This window comes from Lissotriton helveticus, chromosome 3_1 (assembly GCF_964261635.1).
Source record: "Lissotriton helveticus chromosome 3_1, aLisHel1.1, whole genome shotgun sequence".
NCBI classification, from domain to species: domain Eukaryota; kingdom Metazoa; phylum Chordata; class Amphibia; order Caudata; family Salamandridae; genus Lissotriton; species Lissotriton helveticus.
The window spans coordinates 947,945,432-947,973,231 of record NC_136061.1 but is presented as its reverse complement, the minus strand read 5'-3'; the positions used below and the strand labels follow the sequence as shown (position 1 = coordinate 947,973,231).

General features: G+C 45.4%; 1 protein-coding gene across 1 annotated transcript in view; it reads right to left on the bottom strand.

The window, feature by feature from the left end:
- Positions 1-27,800, bottom strand: part of LOC144824186 (putative methyltransferase DDB_G0268948) — an 876,195-nt gene that overhangs the window by 791,336 nt on the left and 57,059 nt on the right. Inside the window, exon 3 of the mRNA XM_078683342.1 lies at positions 18,507-18,617. Coding sequence (XP_078539468.1) covers positions 18,507-18,617 — 111 coding nt within the window. The remainder of the gene's footprint in view (positions 1-18,506; positions 18,618-27,800) is intronic.

The window sequence follows — 27,800 nt, the reverse complement described above, 5'->3', positions numbered from 1 at the left end:
AAAACGCACCCCTGTCTCACACCTCTTTTAACATTAATTGGCCCGGAAACTGTGCCCTCCATATCAATCCGTACCTGCGCCTTTGTATCTTTGTGCAGGTTGGCAGGAAGTGTACCAAGGGGGCATCTAGGCCGTAAGACAACAGAGTCGACCACAATTTTGACCTATTTACCAGGTCAAATGCGGACGATAAATCCATAAATGCAAGGTAAATGGGCGATGCCTTGGCTATATTATATTTGCTTATTAAAAGATTTAAGTTTAAGCATTGTTCAATAGTTCCAACCTTACATCTAAAACCCATTTGACAACGGTCTAGTACCCCATTTCCTCTGCCCACTCGTTGACTCTATTGTACAATACCCTACCCAAGATTTTCAGCGTGTTGTCCAGGAGCGAAATGGGCCTATAGTTTGCAGGGTCAGATCTTTCGCCCTTTTTATAAATAGGCACAATTATGCTCGTAGACCAGGTCACAGGTATTGGGACAGACGGAAGACTATTAAAGATGTTTACAAAAATCGGTCCCCAGAGTTCCGGCTTATGCTTAATTATATCTATTGGGAAGCCATCAGGCCCAGGTGCCTTATTACCAAGGCTCTGATTAATGGCCACGGTGACTTCCCCCAGGGTGATTTCTAATGATTCCAGTGTTCCAGGGCAATAATCTCCTATGACAGCTCCCGGGCTAGCATATATTTTGGAAAAGTGTAATTCCCATTGCTCACTCGCTATGGTACAGCTTGTTGGGGTTAGCTGCTTGCCCATGTCCCGCATCTTTTTAACAGCAGGCCAGAAAGTCGTACTGATCCCTATTGCAGCAGCAGTTGTTAGAGCCTCCCATTGCTCAACTAATAAAGCCGCCTTCCTTGATCCTATAGCTGTTTTGTAGTTTTGTCTAGCAGCCCGTACATCCCTTATACTTCTAGGTTTACAATTTAGAGCCCTGCGAAGGGCTTTGTTAGCTGCTGAACAATTACAATTGAACCACCTTGGCTCAGAGGCAGTTAATTTAGTGGGGACACTTAAAAGAGTTTTTATAATATAACAGAGTGTGGCAAAATCTTTTACTATCCTCTGATGATTCCCATCAACAAGAGAACAGGAGTCGACTAGCGAGCCATAATTACTCATAATTGTGTTTATTATTTGACTGCTATCTACCCCCCGCCATTTTAATCTTAAGTTATTAGTCGAGGCCATGATGTCCCTGGCTCCCAGAGTGCGAGCAAAGGCGTTGGAGACACCTAAACCAATATTTACCTCCAAAGCGTTATGATCCCCAAATGCGGTCTCAAGAACCCCAGCCTTTGTGACTCTATGGGATGTAAGTAGGTGGCTCGTTTTTATTGACGTCCATTATATCTATTAGGATATGTTCGTCAATAAAACATTCTAATTCTTCACCACGTTTAAATGCCCTGTCTATTTGTGTGTTGTCCCTTTTAGATTTTAGAAACTTCGCATTAAAGTCTCCTGCAAGAATTGTCCTAATGCTCACCTGATTGTGAGAATTTTCCGCTATTTTGGATATTTCTCCGAAGAGTTCTATATAGTTCTTGTTCGGAGTTGAATTAAAATCATTATTATAAAAGTTAATTAAGTAATATGGGAGCCTACGGGTATACTTAATTATCTGAATGTTTGCACTTTTAGACGGAATCAATTTTATAGACCCCCCTATACTTATCTTAAACCCGATTAGTAGACCTCCAATAGGGCGGCCAAAAACAGGCTTTTGGGCCTTAATACAGTAACAATGAAAACCCTCTATATGCACCGCAGTTGTCGCCCATGTTTCCTGCAACAGTATTATGTCCTTATCCGAGATAACCTTTAACCATTCCAAGTCAGAGACCCTTTGCTGGAGTCCTGCAACATTCCAGCTTATAATTCTGAGTTCCTTATTTGGCGCCTTTGAGTGTTGTCTGCCCATATTTAGGTTAGTGTCCTGAGTGCTGATGTAACAACCCGGGTCTTGAATCATCTGTGCCACCGGCTCGTAGGGGGTGACATGTTCTTCCCTTTCCAGGGGCAACCTCTGGCCCGGTGAGCTGGCTAAGCCCCGAACTAGTCTAAAGTGTGCCTCATCAATTTGTGTACTTTCAAGCACAACCTCACTGCTCTCTTTTCCCCCAGCATTGGCATCCAGTGTAGTGTTTTGTGGTTCAGTTAGTGATGGGAGTCAATCAACCATATCCAGGCTGCTGAATCTATTAGATGTAGGGAACCCCCAAGTAGCATCCCTCGCTGGAACACATCTCTGATAGTTTCTATAATTATTATACCTGTGGTCGTTTCTCCCCCATTCTCCCGAGTTGTTTCCTAGGTCCCTCTGCCCCACCCGGCACCATCCTTCATCCAATCCATGATCATAACATTCTTGTCTAACGTTTCCCCTGGGTGGGTAGAAATATGAAAGATGCCTTGTCTCGATGCCCTCGTTATATCCCTCACTAACCCAGGAGCAGATATAATCTACTGTGTGTGGGTCATCGAAGTTAATGATTACACAGTCACCTTGTACTTTCTTTTTCTCATGGCCTACCCAGGGTACTCTCCGTACTGTCCGGATTTTACTTGCGCAGTGTGGGGGTAAGGGCCTATTGTTACTCAACCAGTGAGTAACTTTGTTTAATAGGGACCATGATGGCTCATCTATGTTATCTGGGGTCTCTGGGACTCCCGTAATTACTACTACAAAAGGACTTGAACCTGGGGGGAGGTTGGCGGCGAATTGTCCTTTCTTCCCTTTATGCCACTCCTTTTCCTTATTCCCCTCATTAACTTTATCTTTCCCTTTTATAGAACTTTCCCCCTGGGTTTTTGAGTCATTACCTTGCAATTTTGCGGTTGGGGTGGGTACTATTGGTTTTGTTACCAAATCCTTAGTCGTTAAAACTGCCTTAGGTTTGGTAGTGGTGGTGGTAGCTGGCATGGTTTTTATTGCTGGCTGAACAGTTTTTTTTGGGGGGGGGACAAGGTTTTGCTACATTCGATGAGGATGGTGCTTTTACAGGGGGACTTCTAACTATAATACTTAATTCAGTTAGTTGTTTTTCTATCAACCCCAATCGTGCATCTATAGTGGCTAGATGGGCGCTCACAAGTTCCCCAACCTTCATTATTAGTTGGCTATTAGAGGTACAGTCTTTGCATGTCAAACCCAGACTAGACATTTCCCCTATGCGTGCAGAATCTGTGGACCCTTTCTTATTGCCTTTCTTAAAACTATTTGCTGGACCTTTCCCCTGCCTTTTCTGTACCTGGGGATTCTCCCTAGGGATAGTTGTATTTGTATTTAAATTTGTATTTAAACTTTGGGGCAGTCGCTTCTGTATAGCCCCCTCCCTTAAACCTCTCAGGGTTCTTGAAATGGAGGTTGAATCATCCAGTGTGTTACTGATGACAGTAGGTATATCAGGGATGGGGTTTGCAGCTACCCGGTCCAGGTTTATAGTCGGGGTATGATTGGCAATGGAGCTGCTTACAATATCAATATTAGAAATAACTTGAGGTGTCTCTACCATAATAGGATTCAGGACTATTGCAGGACTTGCTGTTGGAATTGACTCAGTCACCATACCTAGTTCTGTGTCAAAATCATTTGACAAGTCTAAGTTTGGTGATTTTTCCAGGCTCAACTGTGAATCCGAAAATGACTGGGTTGCAGATAAATCTACAATGTTTGGCATACTATGTATTTCCAATATTACACCAGGCGTGACAAGTGTTTCGGAATCTCGGTGAGGTGTTTTAGCTGAGGCAAACAGACCCAATGACGACCTTTTCGCCTCTGCAAGTTCTAGAGAAACTCGTCGTTCCAATAAGGATATTCCATGGTCTATAGCCTCATTTGCTTTCGTGATGAAATTGTCAATAGGACCAGTAACCTTAGCTCCTCCTGCTGCAGTTTTGCTCCGGCTACCCCTTGTAGACATAATAGCAGGTATTTATCAAACAGGGGGTGATATATTGCAATGTATTGTAAGGAGAGTACTTATCTTTAGGTGGAATTCACGTAAATGAGAGTCACAAAATCCAGATGAAAGGGGGGTGGCCCGTCCCGTCCTCGATCGTCCCCGGACGGCCACAGACGGTCCCGCCCTTGTCCCGGGCTTCTCCCTGTGCGCTCCCGCGCGCTCCCGCGCTGCGGTTCCACTGGTCTCCTTTAGACAACGTGCAAATGGCTGATAGGCAGATAGGCGGGTGGGCGTGGCCAGCGGGGAGAGCAGCCCAGGTGTGATAGATCGGGCGCGCAGGGACTCCTGGACACTGGAGTCCCTGCCTGTATGCTCGCAGCCCCGCCGGCGCTTTCACCTGCCCCGCGTTCCTCCTAGGGATGCTCCCACACGGCCAGCAGCTTCAGCAGTTAAGAGCGCTGCGGGACCCGCGAAGCGGGTCCGGCGAGGTGCTGCGGGGTTCCTTGAGTGCAGGGAGTCACTGGGTAGCAGCAGAAATCCAAAGGACCAGGTAGGGGGTATCAACACAACACCAAATGGACAAGGACAATCAAAACTAGGAGGACAAAGACTAAGAGCGCCAGGACACAAGAAGCTAGCTGGACCAGGATCTGCGGTACTAGGGCTAGGAGGTTCAAGGTGAGAAGAACCAGGACAAGGTGACCAGGACCAAAAGGACCAGAAAGAAACCAAACAAGATGGCCCAAGAGTGGGGGAACCAAGAAGAACAGGGATGAGCAAAACACAAGGTTTATGACAAAATGCACAAAAGTACAAGAAGAACCAGGACTCCCAGGATTAAAGAGACTAAGTCTAGGGTGGTTAGTGAATTAAGTCCAATTGTACCTAGGCCCAGGAGAAACAAAACTATAAAGACCAGGACCAAGAGGATGAGAGCAAATGCACACATAATCTTGTGAAGTACAAGGACTATGTAAAATAAGAATACAGCCATGGCCAGGAAAGCCAGGGAGGTGAAACCATGGAAACAGGCAAAGAGAGTCAGAAGGGAAAGTTCTAACGGTAGCAGGAAGTAAATGACTAGGGGACCAGAACGATCAGGGCATAGAGGATCAGGACCTTGTGTATCAGGACCAGGGTGAAGCAGAAAAGGAGGATCAGGACCAATGAGATTAGGACCTGGGTGACCACACCCTAGAGTTCTAGCCTAGTGGGCTAGGAACATGATTGCCAGGAAGATGAGGAACAGCATGGCCGAGACCATCAGATGATGTATAAGCACAAGGGCAACAATCAGGAGGATCAGGACCAGATCATGGAGGACTAGGAAGATTGGGAACAAGGAGATTATGGCCATTAGATCCAGGGGACCAGAATAAGCAAGGAAGATGAGATGGCCTGTACCAAGGATACCAGGATCAGAGCAGGAAGGATTATAAAGATCAGCACCAAGAGGACTAGAAACACATAGGTGCTTCAGGGAGATCATGACTACAGCACCAGGGACCGGACTAAAACATGGAACAGAAAGACCAGGACTTGGGGATAGCAGAACCAGGGTGAAAAAGATCAGGAGGACCAGAGCAGTCAGAGCAAGGAAGGCTAAGGGGACTGGACCTGGATGTCCAGGAGGACCAGCAGCACAATTAAGAAGCTCAGAAGGACCAAAACAATGTGAACAAAAAGGGCCCAGACCATTGGGTGTGATGCTGGAAGGACAATAATGACAATGACACTGCACAGGGTCAGATGGACCCGGCTGTTCCAAACTAGTAAGACATGTGCTGAGAGGACTAGACCTAAGAGGACCAAGACTCAACAGAACTGGTGGACTGAGGGGACAAGCAGGACCAGTAGCTGAGCTACTAGAAATCAGATGAGCAGGGTGAGAAGGATCAGAACAAATAGGCCAAGGGGACTAGGGGCAAGAGGATCAGAAAGGAAGAGCTAGGAGAAGGGGCTGGAAGGACCAGGATGGCCAAGAGGACCAGCACCAACTGGATTGGGCATATAAAGATGCAAGCAAAGGGAACCAGAAACAAAGGGACAAAGACTATTGGGGACAAAACTAGGAAGAGATCATACAATGTGAGGACTAGGGATAGGAAAACTAGTGCTAAGCAAACTAGACTGAGAGAAAAGATGACTAGGAGAATAGGACCGGAAGAATCAGAAGGAGATGGACAGGCAGGACCAGATCAAGAAGGAACAGAATGACACAAACCAAGATGACCAAGCCAGATGGCTAAGAACCAGATGATCAGAGCTAGGAGGAGCAAGACTAAGTGAACAAGAAGGAGGACCAGGCCCAATAATCACGACTAGTTGGAGGGGGGATAAGGAGAACTAGTCAGGGCACGAGCAGGTGGGCTAGGCCCATGATAACCAGGAACCAGATTGTGGAGGATATCGTGGAGTAGAAGGATCGGAATAAGCAGGATTACGAACAGGGGTAGGAGGACCAGAGGTGTCACAACCAATGGGACCAGGACCTGAAGTACCAAGTGAAGCAGGTGGACACCTGGGTATCAGGATCAGGCTGATGAGGATCAGGGGAACCAGGACAACCAGAGCCACAAGGATCAGTGGGACCAGACCGGGAGCAAAAGAAACAGGCCAACTCAAGGTGATCGAATAAGGAGTACCAGGACATGTGGATGTACTACCAGGTGGACTATGAAGACAGGGACCAGGGAAGTAGAATCAGGATGACCCAAACCAGGAAGACTAGGAGTGCAAGATCTAGGAGGTCCATGACAACAGGATTAGGTGGAGTAGGACTCAGAAAACTAGCAGGGTCATGGAGAGGATAAGTACTATCATAATCAGGAGGTCCAGTAAGAGCTAATACAAGGAAGGGCCAGGATCAAGGTCAGTAAGGCAAGGGTCAGGAACGACTAGAACCAGGAGTATCAGATTGAGAAAAACAATATCAGAGTGACCAGAACTAGTTGAATATGGGCCAGAATGAGGATCAGAAGAACCAAAACAACCCCAAGGAGAACTTGGAACAGAACCAGGAGGAAGACGAACACCAGAAGGCACCGAAAAACATAGAGAAGGATGAAGACTGGAAGCAGGAGGACACCTATGTGGTCTACACCACATGTATTAGGATATCCCTTTTGTGAACATTTTTTATTCATGCTTATGCTGGCAACCCCAGATACCTCCACCTTTTTTGTAGCCCATGTATAGAACTGGTAAGCATTTGCTGAAAAATCAGAGAATGCAAAAGGAACAAAAAGCCAGAACTGCTTCCCTCTGAGTGTCTGAGGGACTGAAACTTTTCATAGGGGTCTAACAGTGGATGGGTATAAAGTAGTGTGGTCTGTGAAGAATGGCAGAAAAGGTTTGAGAAACTCAAATGGCTGAAGTCAGTAAAGATAGGTAATGACTTAAAAAGGGCGTCAAAGGGCTACGGCTATCAACAAAGCTGAGCTTAGGATCATAAGAAAGGGCAGATGAGCAGAGAAGGGGTTGTGGAAGGCTCCAGAGAGATCATCTCAGATTTCATAAAGAGGGAGTCTGAATAAGAAAAGGCTCTGGTTTCCAGCTGTGATAGCTGTGGGAACAAAGGCCAGTAGTATTAGCTTCAGCACCAGACTAGTGGTTTATGAAACTCTAACAGCTAGATGACAGGTGGTGGGGGGACATATGTGACAGAAGCATTTAGAAGACCATTAACGATGCAATTAGTGTTAAGACTGGTAGAATAGTCTGTGCTACTCCCGGCCGGCCTTTGAGTTGTCATTCCATGTGCATGTGTGTGCGAGGTGGATATGTAGTAAGTGTGTAGTAGTAGTTAGACTCTAGAAGTGGTGAAAGTCTTAACTGCATGGACCAGTGGGATGCATTTTGCACGATGTGATTGAGAGTAGGTACAGCTTCCCTAAACAGCTGACCTGTATTGGCTGCATCCCTGTGGCTGGAGACTGAATACCTAGACATGTAAGTGAGGGAGGACGAATAAATGGTTGCCCACATAAAATCGATGAAGTCATTCTTAGAAAAAGGCTTCTTATAGCTCTTCCTGAGTAACGACATAGGCTAGATGTTCGGAGTGAAGGGTAGGTCAGAGGTTTCTTCTGGTAAAGGTGACAGAGTTTCTAAGCAAGGCTGCCTAGAGCCAGAACTACTTATACTTCTGTGAGAGTCATCACCTAGACCAAAGGCTGTGTCTGAGCTGCTGCCAGAAATCACATTTAAAAGAGAATCACACCAAATCATTTCTGAAACCTCAACAGTGGATCCACTTCACCTGTCTGAAAAATTGATATAAAGGTAAATGTAAATGTATTGTAAATGTATTGCGACTTATATAGCGCACGTATCACCCGAAGGTATCAAGGCGCTTGCTTAGGGAACCCGTCCTGGTATTCCCCTGTGAGATACCCTGGCAGGGTATCCACAAGGTGAAAGCCAGGCATCCCGCCGCGAGGGGCCGTAGTGGAGATTAAGCAAGCTATTGCCCAGAGTCGCAGAGTGTGACCCCGTGAGTTGAGTAGGCACCGGAGCGAGAATTGTTGAGTCCGTGGAATTTTTGAGCCCGAGACCCGCCATGGCGGGGAATCGAACCCTGGTCCACGGCCGATCTCAGCATCCGGGTCTGCCGCCTCTAACCACTGAGCCACGCTTCTCCACTAGGTGGAACTGTGAATTGACCAATCTGTAGGTCACCGGAATCTAGGTACCAAAATGTTTCTGTTTATTCAGTGTCTTAATTCCTAAAGTATTTGTAATAGTTAATGAAAAGAAATTCTCTATGAGTTTCTTTCCTTTTGTGGCTTTGATGCTTACATGCTTTTCTCTAATTAACTGAGAATAATTATTTAAAATGCACTGGCAATCAGTACAATTAATTATAGTCTCAGCCCCTTGCTTGTGGCTTGTCAATGGAGTTCTTGCTCTGGTGGCAGCGATGGGGATGTTGGATAACAGACTTTACAACGTTCACCCTATTTAGGAAAAATCCGGTTGGAAGGGGCAGATAAAAAAATAAGTCAGATACGCTCAGAAAAAAAACCTCAGTGTTGGGGGCCATTAATGTTTTGTTTTCCTCATACAAACCCTGCTTTGGAAGTTTGTTTTTCAAAAACAAAAAATGTTTGAAAAGTTTGCTAGCTGGCTGGCCGTCATGTTTGACAGTATTTGCACATTTTCACAGCCACCTGCCAAATTATGCATTCATTTGATAACTTTATTTCGGTCAATGACCATAACAGTGCAATAAAATATGTACAGGCACAGAAATAAAACCATAAATACAGACAATTTAAAAAGCTATTAAACGTTAAGTTATCAAAGATGAGATAAAGTGAAAAGCAGTGAGCCATTATTTCTTGTTAATAAAAACAGTTCTTCTCCGCCACATGCTGTGTAGAAATCGGGAGACAGCAAAGACAATGGGAGGGGCGGTATCGTAGGTTAAAACTCTGCAAGCTTGTGCACATTGTCTGAAACCCAGGTTTTTTCCAGCATTTCCGAATTTCACTATATGCCGGGCAGAAAAAGAAGATATGTACAATGTCTTCCCTACAGTAGTTACAAGCAGGGCAGTTGGCATTCATCGATTTTGCCCATCTAGATGTCAATGCCCCAATCGGTATAGAGCCAAGCCTCAGTTGGATGTATAATTTTCTTGCAAGTGGAGGCTGCACTAAGTCCAAGAACAACTCCGTCCTGGATTAAACTTTCATCAGTAGGAACTCAGTAGACAGCCTGCCCAGGGAAGTCGAGCAATATAGTGTTTTGAGGTTATATGACCTTACAGCTGAGATCGTCATGAGCATGCGAGCGGCGCAACTCATGACGAGCTCAGCTCGTCATGAGCACGGAAGTAGATAAGTAGGGAGGAAGACCAAGTTCCTCCAACACCGTCCAGAGCCTCTCCCTGGGAACCAGATCGAATGCGGCCCGCAGGTCCACAAAGACAAGGTACAGGCTGCCACCCTCTACTCTTGCAGTTTTCCAGTATAGGACCCGGAGCCGGAAGATCTGGTCCATGGTCGAGACCCCTGATCTAAATCCGGCTTGGAGGGTGGTCAAAGTTTTATTCTCCTCCAACCAGCTCAATAACCTATTGAGTAGGATTCGGCCCATCAGCTTCTGGGTGGTGTCAAGTAAGCTGATTGGTCTGTAGTTAGATAGTTCAAGTTCATGGATTTATATAGCGCACTACTCACCCAGAGGGTCTCAAGGCGCTTGGGGGGGGGGGTTAATTATCTATCGAACAGCCAGGTTTTAAGTTCTTTTCTGAAGGAGATGTGGTTCTGTGTAAGGCGGAGGTGAGTGGGGAGTGAGTTCCAGGTCTTGGCCGCCAAGTAGGAGAAGGATCTACCTCCCATGGTGGATCTTTGGATACGCGGAACTGCGGCGAGGGCTTGATTGGAGGATCTTAGTTGGCGGGTGGGTGTGTAGAAGGACAGTCGAGTGTTGAGGCATTCGGGTCCTAGTTTGTAGAGGGCCTTGTGTGCGTGGGTGAGGAGACGAAACGTTATTCTCTTGTTGACGGGAAGCCAGTGGAGGTCGTTCAGGTGGCCGGTAATGTGCTCTTGGCGAGGGATGTCCAAAATGATTCTCGCTGATGCGTTTTGGATGCGTTGGAGTTTTTTCTGTAGTTTGGCTGTGATTCTGGCGTATAGGGTGTTTCCATAGTCCAGTCGACTCGTGACCAGCGCGTGGGTGACAGTCTTTCTTGTCTCGGGGGGGATCCAACTGAAGATTTTTTTGAGCATACGAAGTACGTAGAAGCAGGAGGAAGAGACTGCGTTGACTTGTCTGGTCATCGAGAGTGAGGAGTCAAGGATGAAGCCAAGGTTACGTGTGTGGTCTGTGGGTGTGGGTGCTGTGCCCAGAGCCGAAGGCCACCATGAGTCGTCCCAGGCAGAGGGGGATGATCCTAGGATGAGCACCTCCGTTTTGTCTGAGTTAAGTTTTAGGCGGCTGTTTTTCATGGATTCGGCTACTTCTTTCATGCCTTCGTGAAGATTGGTTTTGGCGGTATTAGGGTCTTTGGTGAGGGAAAGGATCAGTTGGGTGTCGTCAGCGTAGGAGATGATGTTAAGGTTGTGTTGACGGGCGATGGGTGCGAGTGGACTCATGTAAACGTTGAAGAGGGTGGGACTGAGTGATGATCGTTGTGGTACACCGCAGATGACTTCGGTGGCCTCTGATTTGAATGGGGGAAGTCGGACTCTCTGAGTTCTCCCAGCGAGGAACGAGATGATCCAGTCCAAGGCTTTTCCTTGTATGCCGATGTTGCTGAGGCGTTGTATAAGGGTGCTGTGACAGACTGTGTCGAAGGCGGCTGAGAGGTCGAGTAGAATGAGGGCCACTGTTTCTCCGTTGTCCAGTAGTGTTCGGATGTCGTCTGTCGCTGCAATGAGGGCGGTTTCGGTGCTGTGTTTGGCTCGAAAGCCGGACTGAGAGGGATCGAGGGAGTTGTTGGATTCAAGGAAGGCGGCGAGCTGGCTATTGACGGCTTTCTCAATGACTTTGGCAGGGAATGGGAGGAGGGAAATGGGGCGGTAGTTTTTAAGTTCAGAAGGGTCTGCTGTGGGTTTTTTCAGGAGGGCGCTGAGTTTGGCGTGTTTCCAGCTTTCTGGGAAGGTAGCAGCGTTGAAGGAGCAGTTGATGATATCACGGAGATGGGGTGCGATGATGGAGTCTGCTTTGTTGAAGATGTGGTGGGGACAGGGGTCTGTTGGCTAGCCAGAATGGATGGAGTTCATTAGGCGGATGGTGTCTTCAGTGGGGATTGGGTTCCAGGCGTAGAGGTTGTTAGAGGGCAGTTTATGTTCGGAGGGGGGTGGAGAGGGTTGTTCGTTGGAAATGTTCTCGAAGCTGTTATGTATGTCAGCAATTTTGTTGTAGAAGAAGGAGGATAACGAATCGCAGAGGTCCTGGGAGGGAGTAATGTCGTTTGAGGCTGCGGTGGGGTTGGTGAATTCTTTGACAATGTTGAAAAGTTCCTTGCTGTTATGGGCGTTGTTGTCGAGTCGATCCTTGAATGCTGATTTCTTGGCGGAGCGAATCAGTTGGTGGTGTTTGCGGGTGGCTGCCTTGAAGGTGGTCATGTTGTCGGTGGTTGGGTTTTTTCTCCATGTTTTCTCTAGAGTACGGCAAAGCTTCTTGGATTTCTTAAGGTCATCGTTGAACCAGGGGGCCTTTTTGTTACCTAATTTGATCTGGTGGTTTTTCAAGGGTGCTAATTCATCAGCGCTGTGAGTGATCCATTGTTTGAGTTTGGTGGCAGCTTGGTTTGGGTCCAATGAGAGGGCGGGAGGGTTTTGGTTGAGCGATGTGAGGAGTTGGTCGGTGGTGATTTTGTTCCAGTTTCTTCGAGGAATGGGTTGTGGGGGGTTGTGGGTCAAGGTGGTTTTGAAGCTGAAATGAACACAGCTGTGGTCCGTCCAATGGAGAGCTGTGGTGCGATCGAAGGAATGTGTTTGCTGGAGGTGAAGATTGGGTCTAGCGTATGTCCGGCTACATGGGTGGGGTGTCGACAAGTTGTTTGAGTCCGAGATTGGCCAGGTTGTCCAGAAGGGTGGTGGTGTTGCTGTCGTTTTTCTTTTCCAGGTGGAAGTTGAGGTCTCCTACTAGAATGTAGTTCTCGGAGGTGAGGGCATGTTGGCTGATGAAGTCAGTGATGTCTTCGCTGAATTGTTTACGGGTTCCTGGAGGCCTGTAGATGAGGGTGCCTCTAAGTGTGGTCCTAGGGTCGGTGTGGATCTGGAAGTGGAGGTGTTCGGCGGTTGCAAGGTTATCGTTGAAGCTGGTCGTGATTTTGATGGTGTTCTTGTGGACGATGGCGATGCCTCCTCCTGTTTGATTGGTGCGGTCTTTTCGGATGATCTTGTAATTGTCCGGGATGGCTATGGCGATGTCGGGTGCTGATGAGGCGTTCATCCAGGTTTCAGTAAGGAAGACGACGTCCGGTGAAGCAGTGTCGAGAAGGTCCCAGAGTTCAGTGGCGTGTCTGTGGACCGAGCAGGTGTTCAACAGGATGCACTTTAGGTAGTTAGAGTCTGAGCTGTGTTTGGGGTTAGTGGATTTGGTGTGGGCGTTGATGCAGGTGAACTTGCAGGAGTGGCAAGTGAAGGGACCGTGGGTACGTCCTGGGGTAGCCTGGTAGCATTGTAGTGTGCGTCTGGGATTAAGGGCTAGGAGGGTGGCGGTGTCATACGTTAGGCGGGTGGAGTGCGGTTTGCGGGGACCAGGGGGTCTGGCGCTGGGTGCGCTCCAGGCGTGGACGGGCGTAGACGGGCTTACCTTCGGCGCGCATGGGGCGCGACCGCTGCGCGTGAACGCTGCACGCAAAAGCATCTGTCATAATTGGATGGTGGAGGGGGGGAGGGGCGAGGGAGGGTCAGCTGGGAGGCGGATGGCGGGGTGGAGGTCCGGGCAGGGAGGCACAATAACAAACTACAAGATGGCAGCAGGCTAGAAACAAAACTGGATTGGGGCAATACCTAGAGAAACAACGCTATGCAATAATACAGTGAAATAAATTAATTAAAGGTACAATGCGATTCCACTGACTGCGCGCTTGTTAATTGTAGTGTTGCGGTAATTCAATTCACCCGACAGCAGACAGTCACTAATGCGCGTGTACGAGGCTAAATTAATTAAGTATTAAATTGGCAGCAATGAGAAATATAAAAAGCAATGCGAGGAAGGCAGATAGAAAATGTGAGGCGCTACGATACCACTGCAGTCGGGGCGGGGAGCTGCGTGGGGAGCGACCGCTTCTGGAGGAATCAGGATGGAACGAGCGGGCAGCCCTTTTTAAAAATCGGGACAATCTCGGCTCCCAGCCTGGTCTCAGGTAATGCGGAACCCTGTAAGACCGCATTAAACAAGACCACCAGGTATGGAGCCCAGATTTTTGGTTGGGAACAAAAAAGGTCTCCCGGGAGCTTGTCAAGGCCGGGGGCTTTATTCGGAAGCAGTCTCTCAATTGCCGATTCAACTTCCTTGAGGGAGATGGAGTCAAGATTATTAGTGGCGATCCTCTCGTAGGCATCCAGTTACTCTATCCGGTATCCAGGGCCCAAGGCCTCCGGCAGTCTATACTCGTGCGGGGGGTCTGGGGCCGAGGAAATCCCGGGAACTGGCATGATGTCCTGATTTTGACATTAGGAAGCCCCGGGCCACGGGACCCCCGGCAGTCGATGCTCGTGCGGGAGGTCCTGGCCCATACAGGTCCGGGGGACCAAAACCCCGGGCCCCAGGACCCCCGGCAGTCGATGCTCATGCCGGGGATCCTGGGCCATACAGGTCCGAAGGACCAAAGCCACTTTAGACGACTTGTCCCGACCTTGGCACACAGGTGCCCCCAACTCAGGACTTGTGTAAAATGACTTAAAATGCGCCTCCCACACTATGGGAGCGATATTCGAGACCCCAGCGTCTCTCTCACCTCCCGCCGAGGAGGTAGCAATGGCCCAGAAGGTCTTAGAATCTTTTAAGAGGAGTGCCTGTCTCAGCTCATCCCATCTGGATTCCTCCCACTCACTCTTACCCCTGATGAGTTCCTTCTTGTACAGCAGTCTTGATGCTCGAATTTTTAGGGTGTCCTTAGATTTAATTGCTGTAAGAAGATCTTTCTTTGATTTTTTACAAGCGTGGTCATGCCAGGGGTGTGTTTTAGTCCTACGCAACTTAGTCCCACTAACTGGGTAAAATACATCCCCTAGACTCACAACTAACTTTCTGTGAATCTCTATAATCTGCCCATGAGAGGTAGAGCTCCCCATGTCACTTATTAGTGGGGTAGCGATCTGGTAAATTTCTGCAAGACGGGTGGGAGAGTCCAGACAAGAAGGCCATTTAACCCTTCTCCTGTTATTGGATATAATATAGGGTGGCACTACCAAATTAGGGCTGGAGTCAGGGTTAGTTGGTCCAAATGCACCATGCTTAAGCATCAGGACCAAGGCGTTGTGGTCGCTGTCGTGCCTTGGAACAACCCTAAAGTCTTTAAACCTGTCCCAATGTTTGGCTTCCAACATGAGGTAGTCAATGGTGGAAGTACGATTAGTCCTATTATATGTGGGTAGGCCGGAACTGTCGTTGTTGGCCCTTCCATTGCATGCCCGCAGAGACATTGCAAGGGTCAAGGATTTAATTTGTAGTACTAACGAGGTCCAGGCCCTTACCGAGGCAATCCTTGGGGCAGGGATATGCCAAAGCAAGTCGACCTCATCCTCGTCGCACAACTCGGATCCACCCAGGGGCTCGAACTGGCAATTAAAATCGCCGCCAAGAATTATCGAAGTTGTGGGGTCAAGTGTCTGGAAAAAAAGGTCGAGTGCTTTAATAGTGCTCGATTCCTTTCCGTTCGCAGTGGGCCTGGAGTAGATATTTATAATGGCCACTCGGGATTTATCAATGGGCTTTAGTAAGACACATTGTATATCTGGGGATTTTGTATCCACATGGCGGCCCTTCCCCCCAGAGACTGCAGGAATATCGTGGGTCGCGAAACCGGGGCTGGCACTCTCCTCTAGGGACCAAGTTTCTTGCGTCAAACAGATATCGTGTGTGGCCATAAAAGAAGACCACTCCGGTACAAGTAGCTTACTCTTCAGCCCGGCTACGTTCCATGAAAGGATTTATACTTCCTTCCATGACCTTTTCTATACCTTGCGCATTCCCTTGTTCTTTAGGGAGTCCCTGGTCCAAACTCTGCTCTACACTAGTCCCCACCCTCGTAATTTCATTAGGATAGGAATCCTCACCGATGACCACGGGTAAAATCTTTTCCTTTGTTGCAAAACCCTCCGCTAGGTTACCGTTGTTAAGTTCTAGTGAAGAGGTGCCTATCGGGGTAAGTCAATCAACCTTCTCGAGGACACTAAACCTGTTCCAGTGGGCTTGCAATGGGTAAGTAGGAATAGGTGGAAAGATACCCTCCCCAAATGGCTGCCAGCGGTGAATCCTATTAGGAGGGGAGTTGCGATTTCTGATTTGTTGAGGCCTCCTATGGAAGGTCAATTTGTGAATAGGGGTGGGATAGGAATAGGATAAGTGCAGAGGAAATATTTGGGAATCTCTAATGGAAGGGGCTTTACAGATGTAGTCCACAGCGGAAGAGTCCCTAAAATTAATTGTAACAACATCCCCTGCCACTGTTTTGGGGCCCCTTCCAATCCAATCTATTCTTCTTACTGCCAGTATTTCACCCAAGATATTGGGAGGTAAAGGTCTATTTAGGCTCAGCCACTGGACACACTTATTATATAAGTCTACCTCATGTTCTCTTTTCCCCTCACTAAGGGCCGGGACACCCACTAAGGCAACCACGTATGGTTGTACTTCCGGGGGCAGATTTATTGACGGCAATTGGCTAGAAACTGCCTTGGGCACAGGAGGTCTCGGTAATGGTGCTGTACTATTTGTTCCCAGATTTTTACCCTCCTTAGGATGTCGTCTAGATTTACCAGTAGGATCCCCTACGGGGAGAATGGTATGACCTGGTGTATTGGTGGTTGATATGGGGGGAGGTGCAGGGATTATGGGCTTGGCGGTAGTTGTTGCTAACCCTAGGTTTTTATTCAATACTACTGGGACAGTAGACTTAGTTACTTCAGGACAGGGTGCCTTTGTAGAAGCACCAACAGATGTAGGCGGTGCCAGATTACCTTGGGGATTTGATAACTTCGTTGTCCCTATGATCCTATTATTTAAGATGGAAGTTAGTTTGTCCAGTTTTGACACCAGAGGTTTAATATGGGAGGCAATAGTTTGCTCCAAACTTGCCTGAAGGTCAGCCACCATATTTGTGACCCAACATGGTATCCCTGTAGATGGATGCAGGGTGTTATCAGACGGGGTCACCAAATCATGGTTGGCCTGCTTCTTTTTACCCGGATTTTTAGGGAAGCTATCCTTTTTCGTCTTGGGGCCTACCCTACCAGGTTTTGGAATTGCCACGGGGGGGGAGAAGTCAGAGTACAGAGTTGGTCATCATTGTTTGTAGGGGACTCTACTGAAACCTGTGCTAATTCAACATCTACTGAGGTCTCAGCTGGCATCTGTGCACAAGGCAACTCAGCGTAAGTAGATGTTAAATAGGAGTCCAAGATCGTGGGGTCGATCGCAATAACTGAACAATCCTCGCCACGGTCTTTGAAACATGCTGTGGGTGGGAAGGATAATCTTGTTTCTGTGTTTTCAATTGCGTTGGCCACCACCCCTATAGTTTGTTGTAGCATTTTGTCAATAGCCGTCAATGTTGGCAAGGGCTGTGGCAATGTTGCCTGAAGTCTAGTGTTTGGGCGAGATGCAAGTAATTTAGATTTCCTGCCCTGAGTGCTCATTTTTGCTAGGGAATAATGGCTCAATTAACAGCTAGGTATTTAAAAAGGAATTAAGGAAAGTAACAAGTCCCGCACAAATCAAATATAGCACTCTCAATCCTATGGAAACCCGGTCAGTCAGTGAGCAATGGCTAGGAGGCAAAGATGTCCAAATAACAGTACCTTTGTAGTAGACGCCGAATCCTTATGAATTAGGATATCACTGGTAAGGGGGATGGCCCGTCCCATCCCCTGTAGTCCCCGGACGGCCACAGACGGCCCGCCCTCTGTCCGGGCTCAGCCCGGCGTCGCCCGCGCGCGTCCCGCGATGCGGGAGGAACAGCTCCCTCTTATGCGCCTCCGGGCGCGGGATTCAGTCGCGGCTGTCAGCATCCCCGGATGTCAGGAGGGGACGCTGGGAAATGGAGTCCCCAACAATGAAGTCGCTCCCCCCTCTCGGCGGCCGCGATGTGTGGAGCAGCGGCGGGGGAGAGCGAGACTGGATACCAAGGTGTTTGCGGTATGAGCTGGATTGGCTCTGCTGTGAATGCCCCCACCGAGCGTTTGTCCCCACTCGGCCGCTGGTACAGCTCCCTCTTATGCGCCTCCGGGCGCGGGATTCAGTCGCGGCTGTCAGCGTCCCCGGATGTCAGGCGGGGACGCTGGGAAATGGAGTCCCGAACAATGAAGACGCTCCCCCCTCTCGGCGGCAGGGGAGAGCGAGACTGAATACCAAGGTGTTTGCGGTATGAGCTGGATTGGCTCTGCTGTGAATGCCCCCACCCAAATTATGCATAATCTCTGCTATTTGGCCAGCAGCCATGCAAATAGTAGTGGAGGTTTACTATTTACCCAACAGCCAGGTAAATGGTTGTGACCATTTAAACATTATTTTTTAAAAAAGGCCTTGGCAAATGCCAGACCGAATAAAACATGGCCATTCAAGTAGGTGATGTTATCAAGTGATATTAGACATGTTAAGTGACTTGTCATTGAGTAATAAAACAGACTTTTCATTAGGAAATAGAACAAGTTTGTTTTAAAAAATCTATAAATAAATGTTGCAGCAAGAGCACAGGGAGCTCACTAAGTGCAGGGCCTGGAAAATAATTACCGCTCTGGAACTCCCCTTGCCCTTGTGACTTGCCAGCTAATAGTGCCACACTAACAGTTCTGAAACAATATCTTCACCACTTGAGTACAGAAACTCACTATGACAATATTTGCCTATGTCACACATTTTTATCATTACCACCAGCTTGCCATTCTGTTTTCTTACCTTATCTTCCAGGTAAGAAAGGATCATCCTTAGTACCGCTTCTGGTTCTCGGATCATGTATTTTTCATAGAGTTTTGAATGTTCTTTTCTTTCAAATAGGAAACGCATCTGCTATGGCACAAAGTCAAAACACACACAAATAGACAATTAAAAAATCGGCCTCAGACTTAAAGAAGCAAGTACTGGCAGAGTCAATCGGTCTCTGAGGCCAATTGACAGATGACACGCCAGTTTTGCCAAAGAGGTATATATTTTTTTGGATATATTGCACGCAACCTCGGTTCAACGGCATTGGAGCGCTTTACATGAGCCCCTACCAGTTCTGTTACACAAGGCCAAATAATTTTTTTACATTTTTTAGGCACGGGAAGTTTAAGTGATATGCTCAGAATCACAGAATTTTGACCTGACACCAGGACTCGAAACTCGTTCCCCAGTTCCAAGGTCGACAGCTCTTGCAATAATGCCACATTAAGTATCTTGGTACAACACTTAAAATGCATGGCAGCTGCACCCACTCCTTCTTTTATTGCTTTGCAGGTTTGTGAATACACTTGGTTGTTCATGAGCTGAACACCACCCCCTCTTTCCAAGAGGCATTGTTGAATTTGATCCTGTGGTTTCTGGCGGGCCCTCAGCACCTAGGGCCAGATGTACGAACAATTTTAGCATGCGCAAATGGATTAACAACCAGTTTGCGCATGCTAAGATTATCATGGCCATGTACCACCACAATTTTGGGAGTCGCAAATTAATTGTGACTCGCAAAAAAGTGTTTAGAGGCTCGCTTTTTGGAAGGGGAGTTCCCTTCCAAATAGCGAGTCTCAAACCCATGTACTAATGTTTTGGGACCGCAATTGTGTTTGCAAAACACTTGCAATTACCACCTACTTCAAGTAGGTGGTAATGCACTTGCCTTTTCAAAAGAATTTTTTAAGGGTAGGCAGTCGTCCCAGGGACCACTACCTGCTTTAAAAAATTATACAAATAAGTTTCATTTTTTTTAATGCATCCTATTTTCCTTTAAGGAAAACAGGCTGCATTTAAAAAAAAAGACTGCTTTATATAAAAGCAGTCCCGGACTTTGTGGTTTGCTGAGCCCACAGGCCACCATACCTAGCAGGCCCTGTCATTCCCAATGGGCTGGCAAATTGCGAGAGGCTCATTAATATTAATTAACCTTGTAATATGCGACCCCATTGGGAATCACAAACAGTGTTAACCACACTGTTGTACATAGCAACTTGCACCTTGCAAATTGCGACTCGTAAATGAGTCACAATTTGCGAGGCACAATATTACTGGTCGTACATCTGGCACTTAGTTTTGTAGACCGACACTTATTTTTGGGGGGAGAAGAACATGGACCACTGACCCTAGATTGCGTGAAAAAGGCCACTTTTATTGAACCAGGCACACTTCACACATTTCCCTAAGCATTCTGCCTTACAAAACTAATGCTTCACAATGCAACAACTCAAATGATCTGTTTCCCTACCCCAAGCCCCGTCCTCCTCACACATCACCTATCCCAGTAACTATTTACATCCAGCTGTAACTGAAACTCTGCAATTGTGACTTTTAACCTATACTACCTCTTATCACTGCATCTATTAACATATAACTAAACTAACTTGATAAAGTATAATCTTTCACCGCCTGCCACGTCCAAATGTGAGCTTGTTCACAGCCTCCCTTTCAGCCTGGTTCGAAGATGGCAATAACAATAAACATAGCAAACTCATGCCAACTTCACAGCCAACTGCCACTCAAGAAAATACCTGACCCCTCCCAGGAGCAACATAGTATGTGTTTTGTTTTATATATATGTTTAAGGCCTTAGGCAAGAGTTCTCAAATTTTCAACAGGTACAAAGCCATACCATACTGGGAAAGGCACACGCCGTCCCCCCCAAAGAGTCTACATTCTCATATCTGAGATCAGAGTGCTTAATCCTATTGAAAACGTCTCTGCAAAAGTTCCTCATTTCCCTATTGATCTTATGCCTAGCTTTCTCAATAGTAGTTGGACTATGTGTGCCACACTAAATCTGCAGAGGAATTAACTCCGCCCAAATGACACAGCTACCTTCCCATTACTGTTTAAAATCCCTCAAACCCATCTTTACAGCTTGCAATAGTTCTAAACCCTTCTCAGCCACTAGAAGCTAGCTCACAGTGCCACTATAAGCCCCACAACCTTACCAAGGAGCGAATAGTTTCTGGAAACTATCGAACATAATAACCCTGACCCCTCAGTGGTTGTGGAAACAGTACAGTAATTTTCGGTCAGTCACTTGTGCTCTCTTGTTCTCAGAGAGATATACAGAATAAAAAAAGGGGACATTTTCAATAAGCAATTATTGAACCAGCATCATTTTAGTATAAAATGTGTGTGTTGCAGCAACCATTAGACGAAACAGATATATACAATTATAAGCCCCAACAGAGTAAAAAAGGTTGAACTCTACCATGGTGCTAAAACAATGAATATACGCAGGCATATAGATACATCGTAGTCATCATGAGTACTCCTAAGATGTAAACCCCACCGCAGTGTACCTAGGTGTAGGGATCGAAGCCAAGAATCCCCTTAGGATAGAGCCAACCCCATTACCTGTTGGGAGGACCCCATCCTGGTTTTGAGTTGGATACCTCGCGAAGAATGTCAGACCACTGAGTGCTGGAGTGTCTGTGGGAAGGGACTTAAGTGCCTCGTGTCAGCATGGACTATTTTCTCCTGTGGTTTGCCGATTTAAGAAGTGGGACTTATATACCCAAAAGGTACCCTCAGGAGTTCTACCTAGATGATTCATGGTACTGTGGGTCTGTCAGCCAAGAGTGACGATAGTGTTTACTCTTATAAAGAGTTATTTTGCAGGAAATGGTAATCCTGCTGTGATACTAAGAATTCTCATGCATAATAAATAAGGATAGTTTTTGAAGAAAACCACACAACATTTATTCAGGCACCTAACTAGGTAAAAGGTCAGCACCAGAGCTGTTATGTAGAGCAAGATAGGAAAAATTTAGGGAAAAGTTTGCGCTACTACCTAGGCCTATATTGGGGTACATTAGGGATCATACCAGCCTGTCGACGTTTCTACCCGACTGCTGCATGAGGTTAATTTTGCCCTTGTATGTGGGTCTTCATCAGGATAATTTTTTGAATAATCATGATAAAAGAAAAATGGTAGGTGCAGGTGAAGGAGAGTTTGACTATGACCTCACAGACTCTTGGGACATTAAGTCCCACCAATAGCAGTCCCACACTGCAGGTCACATAGGTGTTCTATATAGCGCCCGTGAAATAAACAAGTGGCGGCAGGTGTTGGTGAAGGAGAGTCTGCCTCTGACCTCGCAGACTCCTGAGAAACGAAGCCCTATGAGTAGCAGAACCACATTGCATGCCCCATAGGTGTTTTATATAGCGCCTGTGAAATAGACAAGTGGCGGCAGATGTTTGTGAATGAGAGGCCCTGAAACACTAAGGGAACTCAATGTTGGTTCCCCTTCGAGCAGCACAGACAAAAATGTTTGAATATATCCAATCAATCAAATCCTTTTTTAATCTTCAACTTCTTCATTTTTTATCCAATTTAATCTTCATCCCTTTAGTTTATTTACTCCAATTCATTTTATCCATTCGAATCCAATGTGAAGGTGTTTTATGCAAACACAGGAGACAAGGGGGTTTCCACATGTCACGTCTTTTATTTAAAAATCACCAAATGCATTTCCGGATTAACCCTTCTTCGGGGGTATCTACAATGCAAATAATAAAACAATTCATGTGTGAAACCATCATCACAATTGTTACTCATTCAATGAACAAGTCAATTAAAAATAGCACCATTTATGACAACACAGAGTATTTTCCATTAAATAATGTGGCCATGTTGCAATCATTACCATTTGTATCATAACGTTGATTTTGCCTACCAAAAAAGAAATGGTCCCCTCTGAGAAGCACGCACATCAAGAAACACTGCCACATCATTCGCCTAATTCATTTGAAACACCTCTTGAATACCTTTAACTGCTTTTACTTCTACTACTCTTACCGTGACATGTAATCTGTATCAATTATTTCACAACCCCGACTCTCAACGTGCCGACTCGTTTTTCACAAGCACCAAATCTTTGTGTCACATCAATATTTCTACAAAGCCGCAGCTCGCATATCTTCCTCGCAAATCCTTCACTCAACTATCACGCGCTATTTAACGTTTGAGTTACTCCTTCCCTACTGCAGCCAGATGGTGTGTCACGTGCATTAATTACAAAGATTCCACTAAACGACGGACTTTCAGTGTTAAAAACCCACTCTGCATAGTGTAATTTAAATACATACTACGTATCCCAGAATACCCCATGCTGCGCTTCTCGTGATATTACAAACAACTCAATACTTCTTTGTGCAAATAGAGTCGACCCGCAATGTCAACGTAAATTTTACTAAAGCAACATAAACATTAACCCTCAAAAGTATGCATAAACTGTTGTTTAATTTACTCAGTTCGTGTCCATGAGTATAATATCCTCTGTGCTCGCCTCTGAGTAAACATGGCTCTTCTGTGACTGGAGAAACCGCCTCCTGTGTCTATAGTCATTAAATCCATATTTTGCTTAAATCCCTTTAGGAGGAGAGGCCGCCTCTGACCTCACAGACTCCTGGGACACAAAGTCCCAACAGTAGCAGTCCCACACCGTGGGTCCCAAAGGTGCGCTATATAGCGCCAGCAAATTCAACAAGTGGAGGCTGGTGAAGGAAAGCTGCCTCCAGCCTCCCAGAGTCCTGTGACATGAAGACCTACCATTAGCAGTTCCGCCCTGTGGGTCCAAAAGGTGCACTATATGGTGCTGGTGGAATCAACAAGTGGCAGCGGGGACAGGTGAAGGCGAGGCCACTCCGGCCTCACAGATTCCTGGGAAATGAAGTTTCATCAGTAGCATTCCCGCACTGCAGGTCCCAAAGGTGACATATACAGCACTGGTGAAATCAACAAGTGGTCGCAGGTGATGGTGAAGGAGTAGTTGTCTCTGACCTCACAGACTCCTTGGACACAAAGTTCTACCAGCAGCAGTTCCGGACTGCAAGCCCCATAGGTGCGCTATAAAGCGCAGGAGAAATCAACGAGTAGCGGCAGGTGCGGGTGTAGGAGAGGCCGCCTCCGACTTTGCGAATTCCTGGGACACAAAGTCCCATGAGTAGCAGTCCTGCACTGGAGGTCCCAAAGGTGCACTATATAGCGCTAGGTAATTCAACAACTGGTGGCAGGTGCAGGTGAAGGAGAGGCTGCCTCCGGCCTCACAGACTCCTTAGACACAAAGACTTGCCGGTAGCAGTCCCGCAATGTGGGTGCTAAAGGTGCAATATATAGCACTGGTGAAATCAACAAGTGGTGGCAGGCGGGTAAAGGAGCGACTACCTCTGACCTCATGGGCTCCTGGGACACGGAGTCCCTCCAGTAGCAGTCCCACACTGCTGGTTCCAAAGGTGCAGTATATAGTGCTGGTGAAATTAACAAGTGGCAGCAGGTGCAGAGGAAGGAGAGGTTGCCTCTGACCTCACAGACTCCTGGGACATGAAGTTCCACCAGTAGCAGTCCCACACAATGGGTCCCACTGGTGCACTATATAGCACCAGAGAATTCAATTAGTGGTGGCAGGTACAGGTATAGGAGAGGCCGCGTCGACCTTGCAAACTCCTGGAACACGAAGTCCTCTGGCTAGCAGTCCTACGCTGCAGGTCCCAAAGGTGCACTAAATAGCGCTGTCAAAATCAACAAGTGGCAGCGGGTGTAGGTGAAGGAGAGGCCACCTCCGGCCTCACAGACTCCTTAGACACGAAGACCTACCAGTAGCAGTTCCGCGCTGTGGGTGTTAAAGGTGCACTATATAGCGCTGGTGAAATCAGCAAGTGGCAGCGAGGCAGCTGGAGAAAAAGCGGCTACCTCTGACCTCATAGACTCCAAGGAGCAGTATATAGTGCTGGTGAAATCAACAAGTGTCTGCAGGCGCAGATGAAGGATAGGCTACCTACGACCTCGCAGACTCCTGGGGCACGAAGTCCCAGCAGTAGCAGTCCCACACTGTGGGTCCCAAAAGTGCACTATATAGGGCAGGGCAAATCAACAAATGCGGGCAGATATGGGTGAAGGAGAGGCTCCCTCTGACCTAACAGGCTCCTTGGACACAGTTCTACCTGTAGTAGTTATTACTTAATTAACTTCCACCCTCTACCCCTATAAACCCAACAACCCACACCTGAGATATGACTTAAAAAGATAGAATATTTGCACAATTTACATGATTAATTTTCAACGAAATCATTAATACTAAATTAAAAATAAAATGTATTATTAATTAGTTATACTTAATTAACTTCCCACACTGTACCCCTACAAATCTCACATCCTGCTACTACACTATAAATACTACTAAAAATGTAATAGAAAATTGTAAATAACTCAAATTTACAAACTATGGGCCACATGCAGGGTTCCCAGATCTGGCTAGTTCTTGCACAATTGGGCTATATTTTGACTGATTGTGCAGGGGAAAAACAAGTTGGTCGGGTAACAAAAATTTGGATGAGAATCCTCCCAATGTGCAGCGGATTCAGAGAATTGAGGGTCACAGCTGTATTCCACCCCAAGGTTGCTCTTTGTCACACCTCTCCTCCTGACTTAGGTAAGTGCCTGCCCACTGTAACATCTGCAGGGCCATATATCTTTGATGCGTGTGAAATGGATCACTGACATAAATTCGACACTCAAGTATCGACCAACAACATTATTGACACACAAATATTGATAAAATAAATATCGATACTCTATACTTATTTTTAAAAAGACACAAAATTATTGACAAACATTAACAGTGATATCACTAATATCGCAAAAAAATATGGTCATAACTTATATCGAAAACATTAAATAAACATACAAAATGACACAAATATTGATAACAAAAATATACATCACACTATTATAATCCCCCCAAAAATATTGACACTTTAATAATATTCTTAATAACACAATACATCACAAAAATAATATAAACAATATCACAAACGACACAACATATTACTTAAATATATTTAACATTAAACACATGAAAAGTCAATAAAAGAACTTTAACATATTGAAACTCACCAAATGTATTATACTTACAAACACTATATAGAAAAAAAATTATTTTTTAATATACATGCAACGCAAAATAAAATACAAATAATATACTATTACACTTGTAATGAAAGTAAGAATAAAAAAAAGTTCAACTAAACATTAATTAGCGTTTCTTATATAAGGAAAAAACTGCCAAATTAATTGAAAATTTCAGTAACAACCGATGAAAAATAACTAGAACTAAAATAACACAATAAGATTGAAAACACAATTAAACACACACTTTATAAATGAAAGAAAGTATAACATTATTTTATGCTCCACCAACAAAACTAAGAATAAGGGGAATCTCTGCCGGATTGCTTCTGCAACACTTCATCATTGACGGCTCTGAATATCAAAAGTAAGTAACATAATTATTTCATATTACAACTGCATAAAACACTCAAATCACTTTTTATAATAACTAAATAATTAATGTCTATTTATTTTTAATTATGTCTCCTCTACAGAAACTTCAAAACATACTCAAGTACCTTCAAGCATCATCCAATAACCACCTTGCCAAAAAGTAAGTATAAATCTCAATTAAACTATTAAAACAAATAAAATTCCCAACCCAAATCGCCCACTAACCACAAAACCCCCAAAATGAAATAAATGCTGTTAAACACATTTATTAAAATTAAATTTTTTATTCTGCAGGAAATCAAAAGAAACACTACACTGAAGCTGAGGTCTTTCAACAGAAAGACCTCAGCTTAAAAAAAAAGTTCAACATATTCAAACATGTAAGTATAATGTTGTATATAAAACATGTATGAAAATTAAAACATTTACAATACATAACATTTTTTTATATACCTTTCTCATATCATTTGAAACATCAGAATGACTGAAGGTGCCAAATTCATAACTTCCCATAAAGGAACATTTTTATTATGTTATATGGAATACGTCTACACCCAGGAAAAACAGACAGGCGACAAAATGTATTGGAAATCCAGAAAATATTATTCAAATGCATGGTATTGGAGGGCTACAACAAAATAAACTACTGTGTTCCATGTTAAGGAACATAACCACTCCACCAACATAGCTGAAATAGAAGTGAGAGACGCATTAGACACTATAAAAGAAGCTAGCAATAGCTCTCAAAAACCTTCTGCTGAAATATTGAGAGATGTACTCCCCAGTGTTCCAGAACATGTAACTGCCTTGAAAAGGCTATTAGCTGGAACAAAAAAAAACAACTGCTACAACACACCTTCCCCCAAAAACTTTCAGTGAAATACAAATACCACCTGAACTCACTGTAAGTCATAATGAAGAGCAATTTCTACTTTATGACAATAAATCTAATGACAAAATAATTATTACATATGCAACTCCCACAAACTTACTCAAACTTCAGAACTGTGATACATGGATGATGGACAGAACATTTAAAATATGTCCCAAACCATTTTACCAATTATATACAATCCATGGACTATATCACAAAACCAACATCATCTTTATAGATGCCCTATTACCAAACAAACAAACCACTACCAATTTAGAACTCTTAACAAAAGTAAAGCAAGAAACTAATAATTAGTATCCTCAAAAAAGACTTTGAACAGTCAATGATACAAGCCATCCTGAAAAACTACCCTCACACAGCAATACAACGTTGCTGTTACAACTTTAATCAATGCATTCGGAGAAACCTTCATAAATCTACGCTCAGCGTAGAATATTCGACGAACAACAATTTTGCATATGAAATTAAAAAACAAATTGTACTAGCATACGTCCCAATAACAGATGTAGCGGAATACTACAATCTCTTAATAGAAAGCCCCTACTGTTAAACAAATGAACATAAACTAAGTCCGCTACTTGACTAGTTCCAGAACACCTGGCTGAGAAGGCTACACAGATCTGGACACAGGAGACAGCCTAAATACCATATTTCATGATGGAATGTATATAAAAGTACCCTAAACAAAGAAGCAACAACTAATAACGCTGTGGAAGGATGGCATAATGTTTTCCAAGCAACAACAGGCAGAACTCCACCAATCCTATATACATTACTACAATCATTCCAAAAAGAACAAAGCTACCAACAACTAAGACTTGAACAGTCTGTAACACAGCTAGGTCCAAAACAA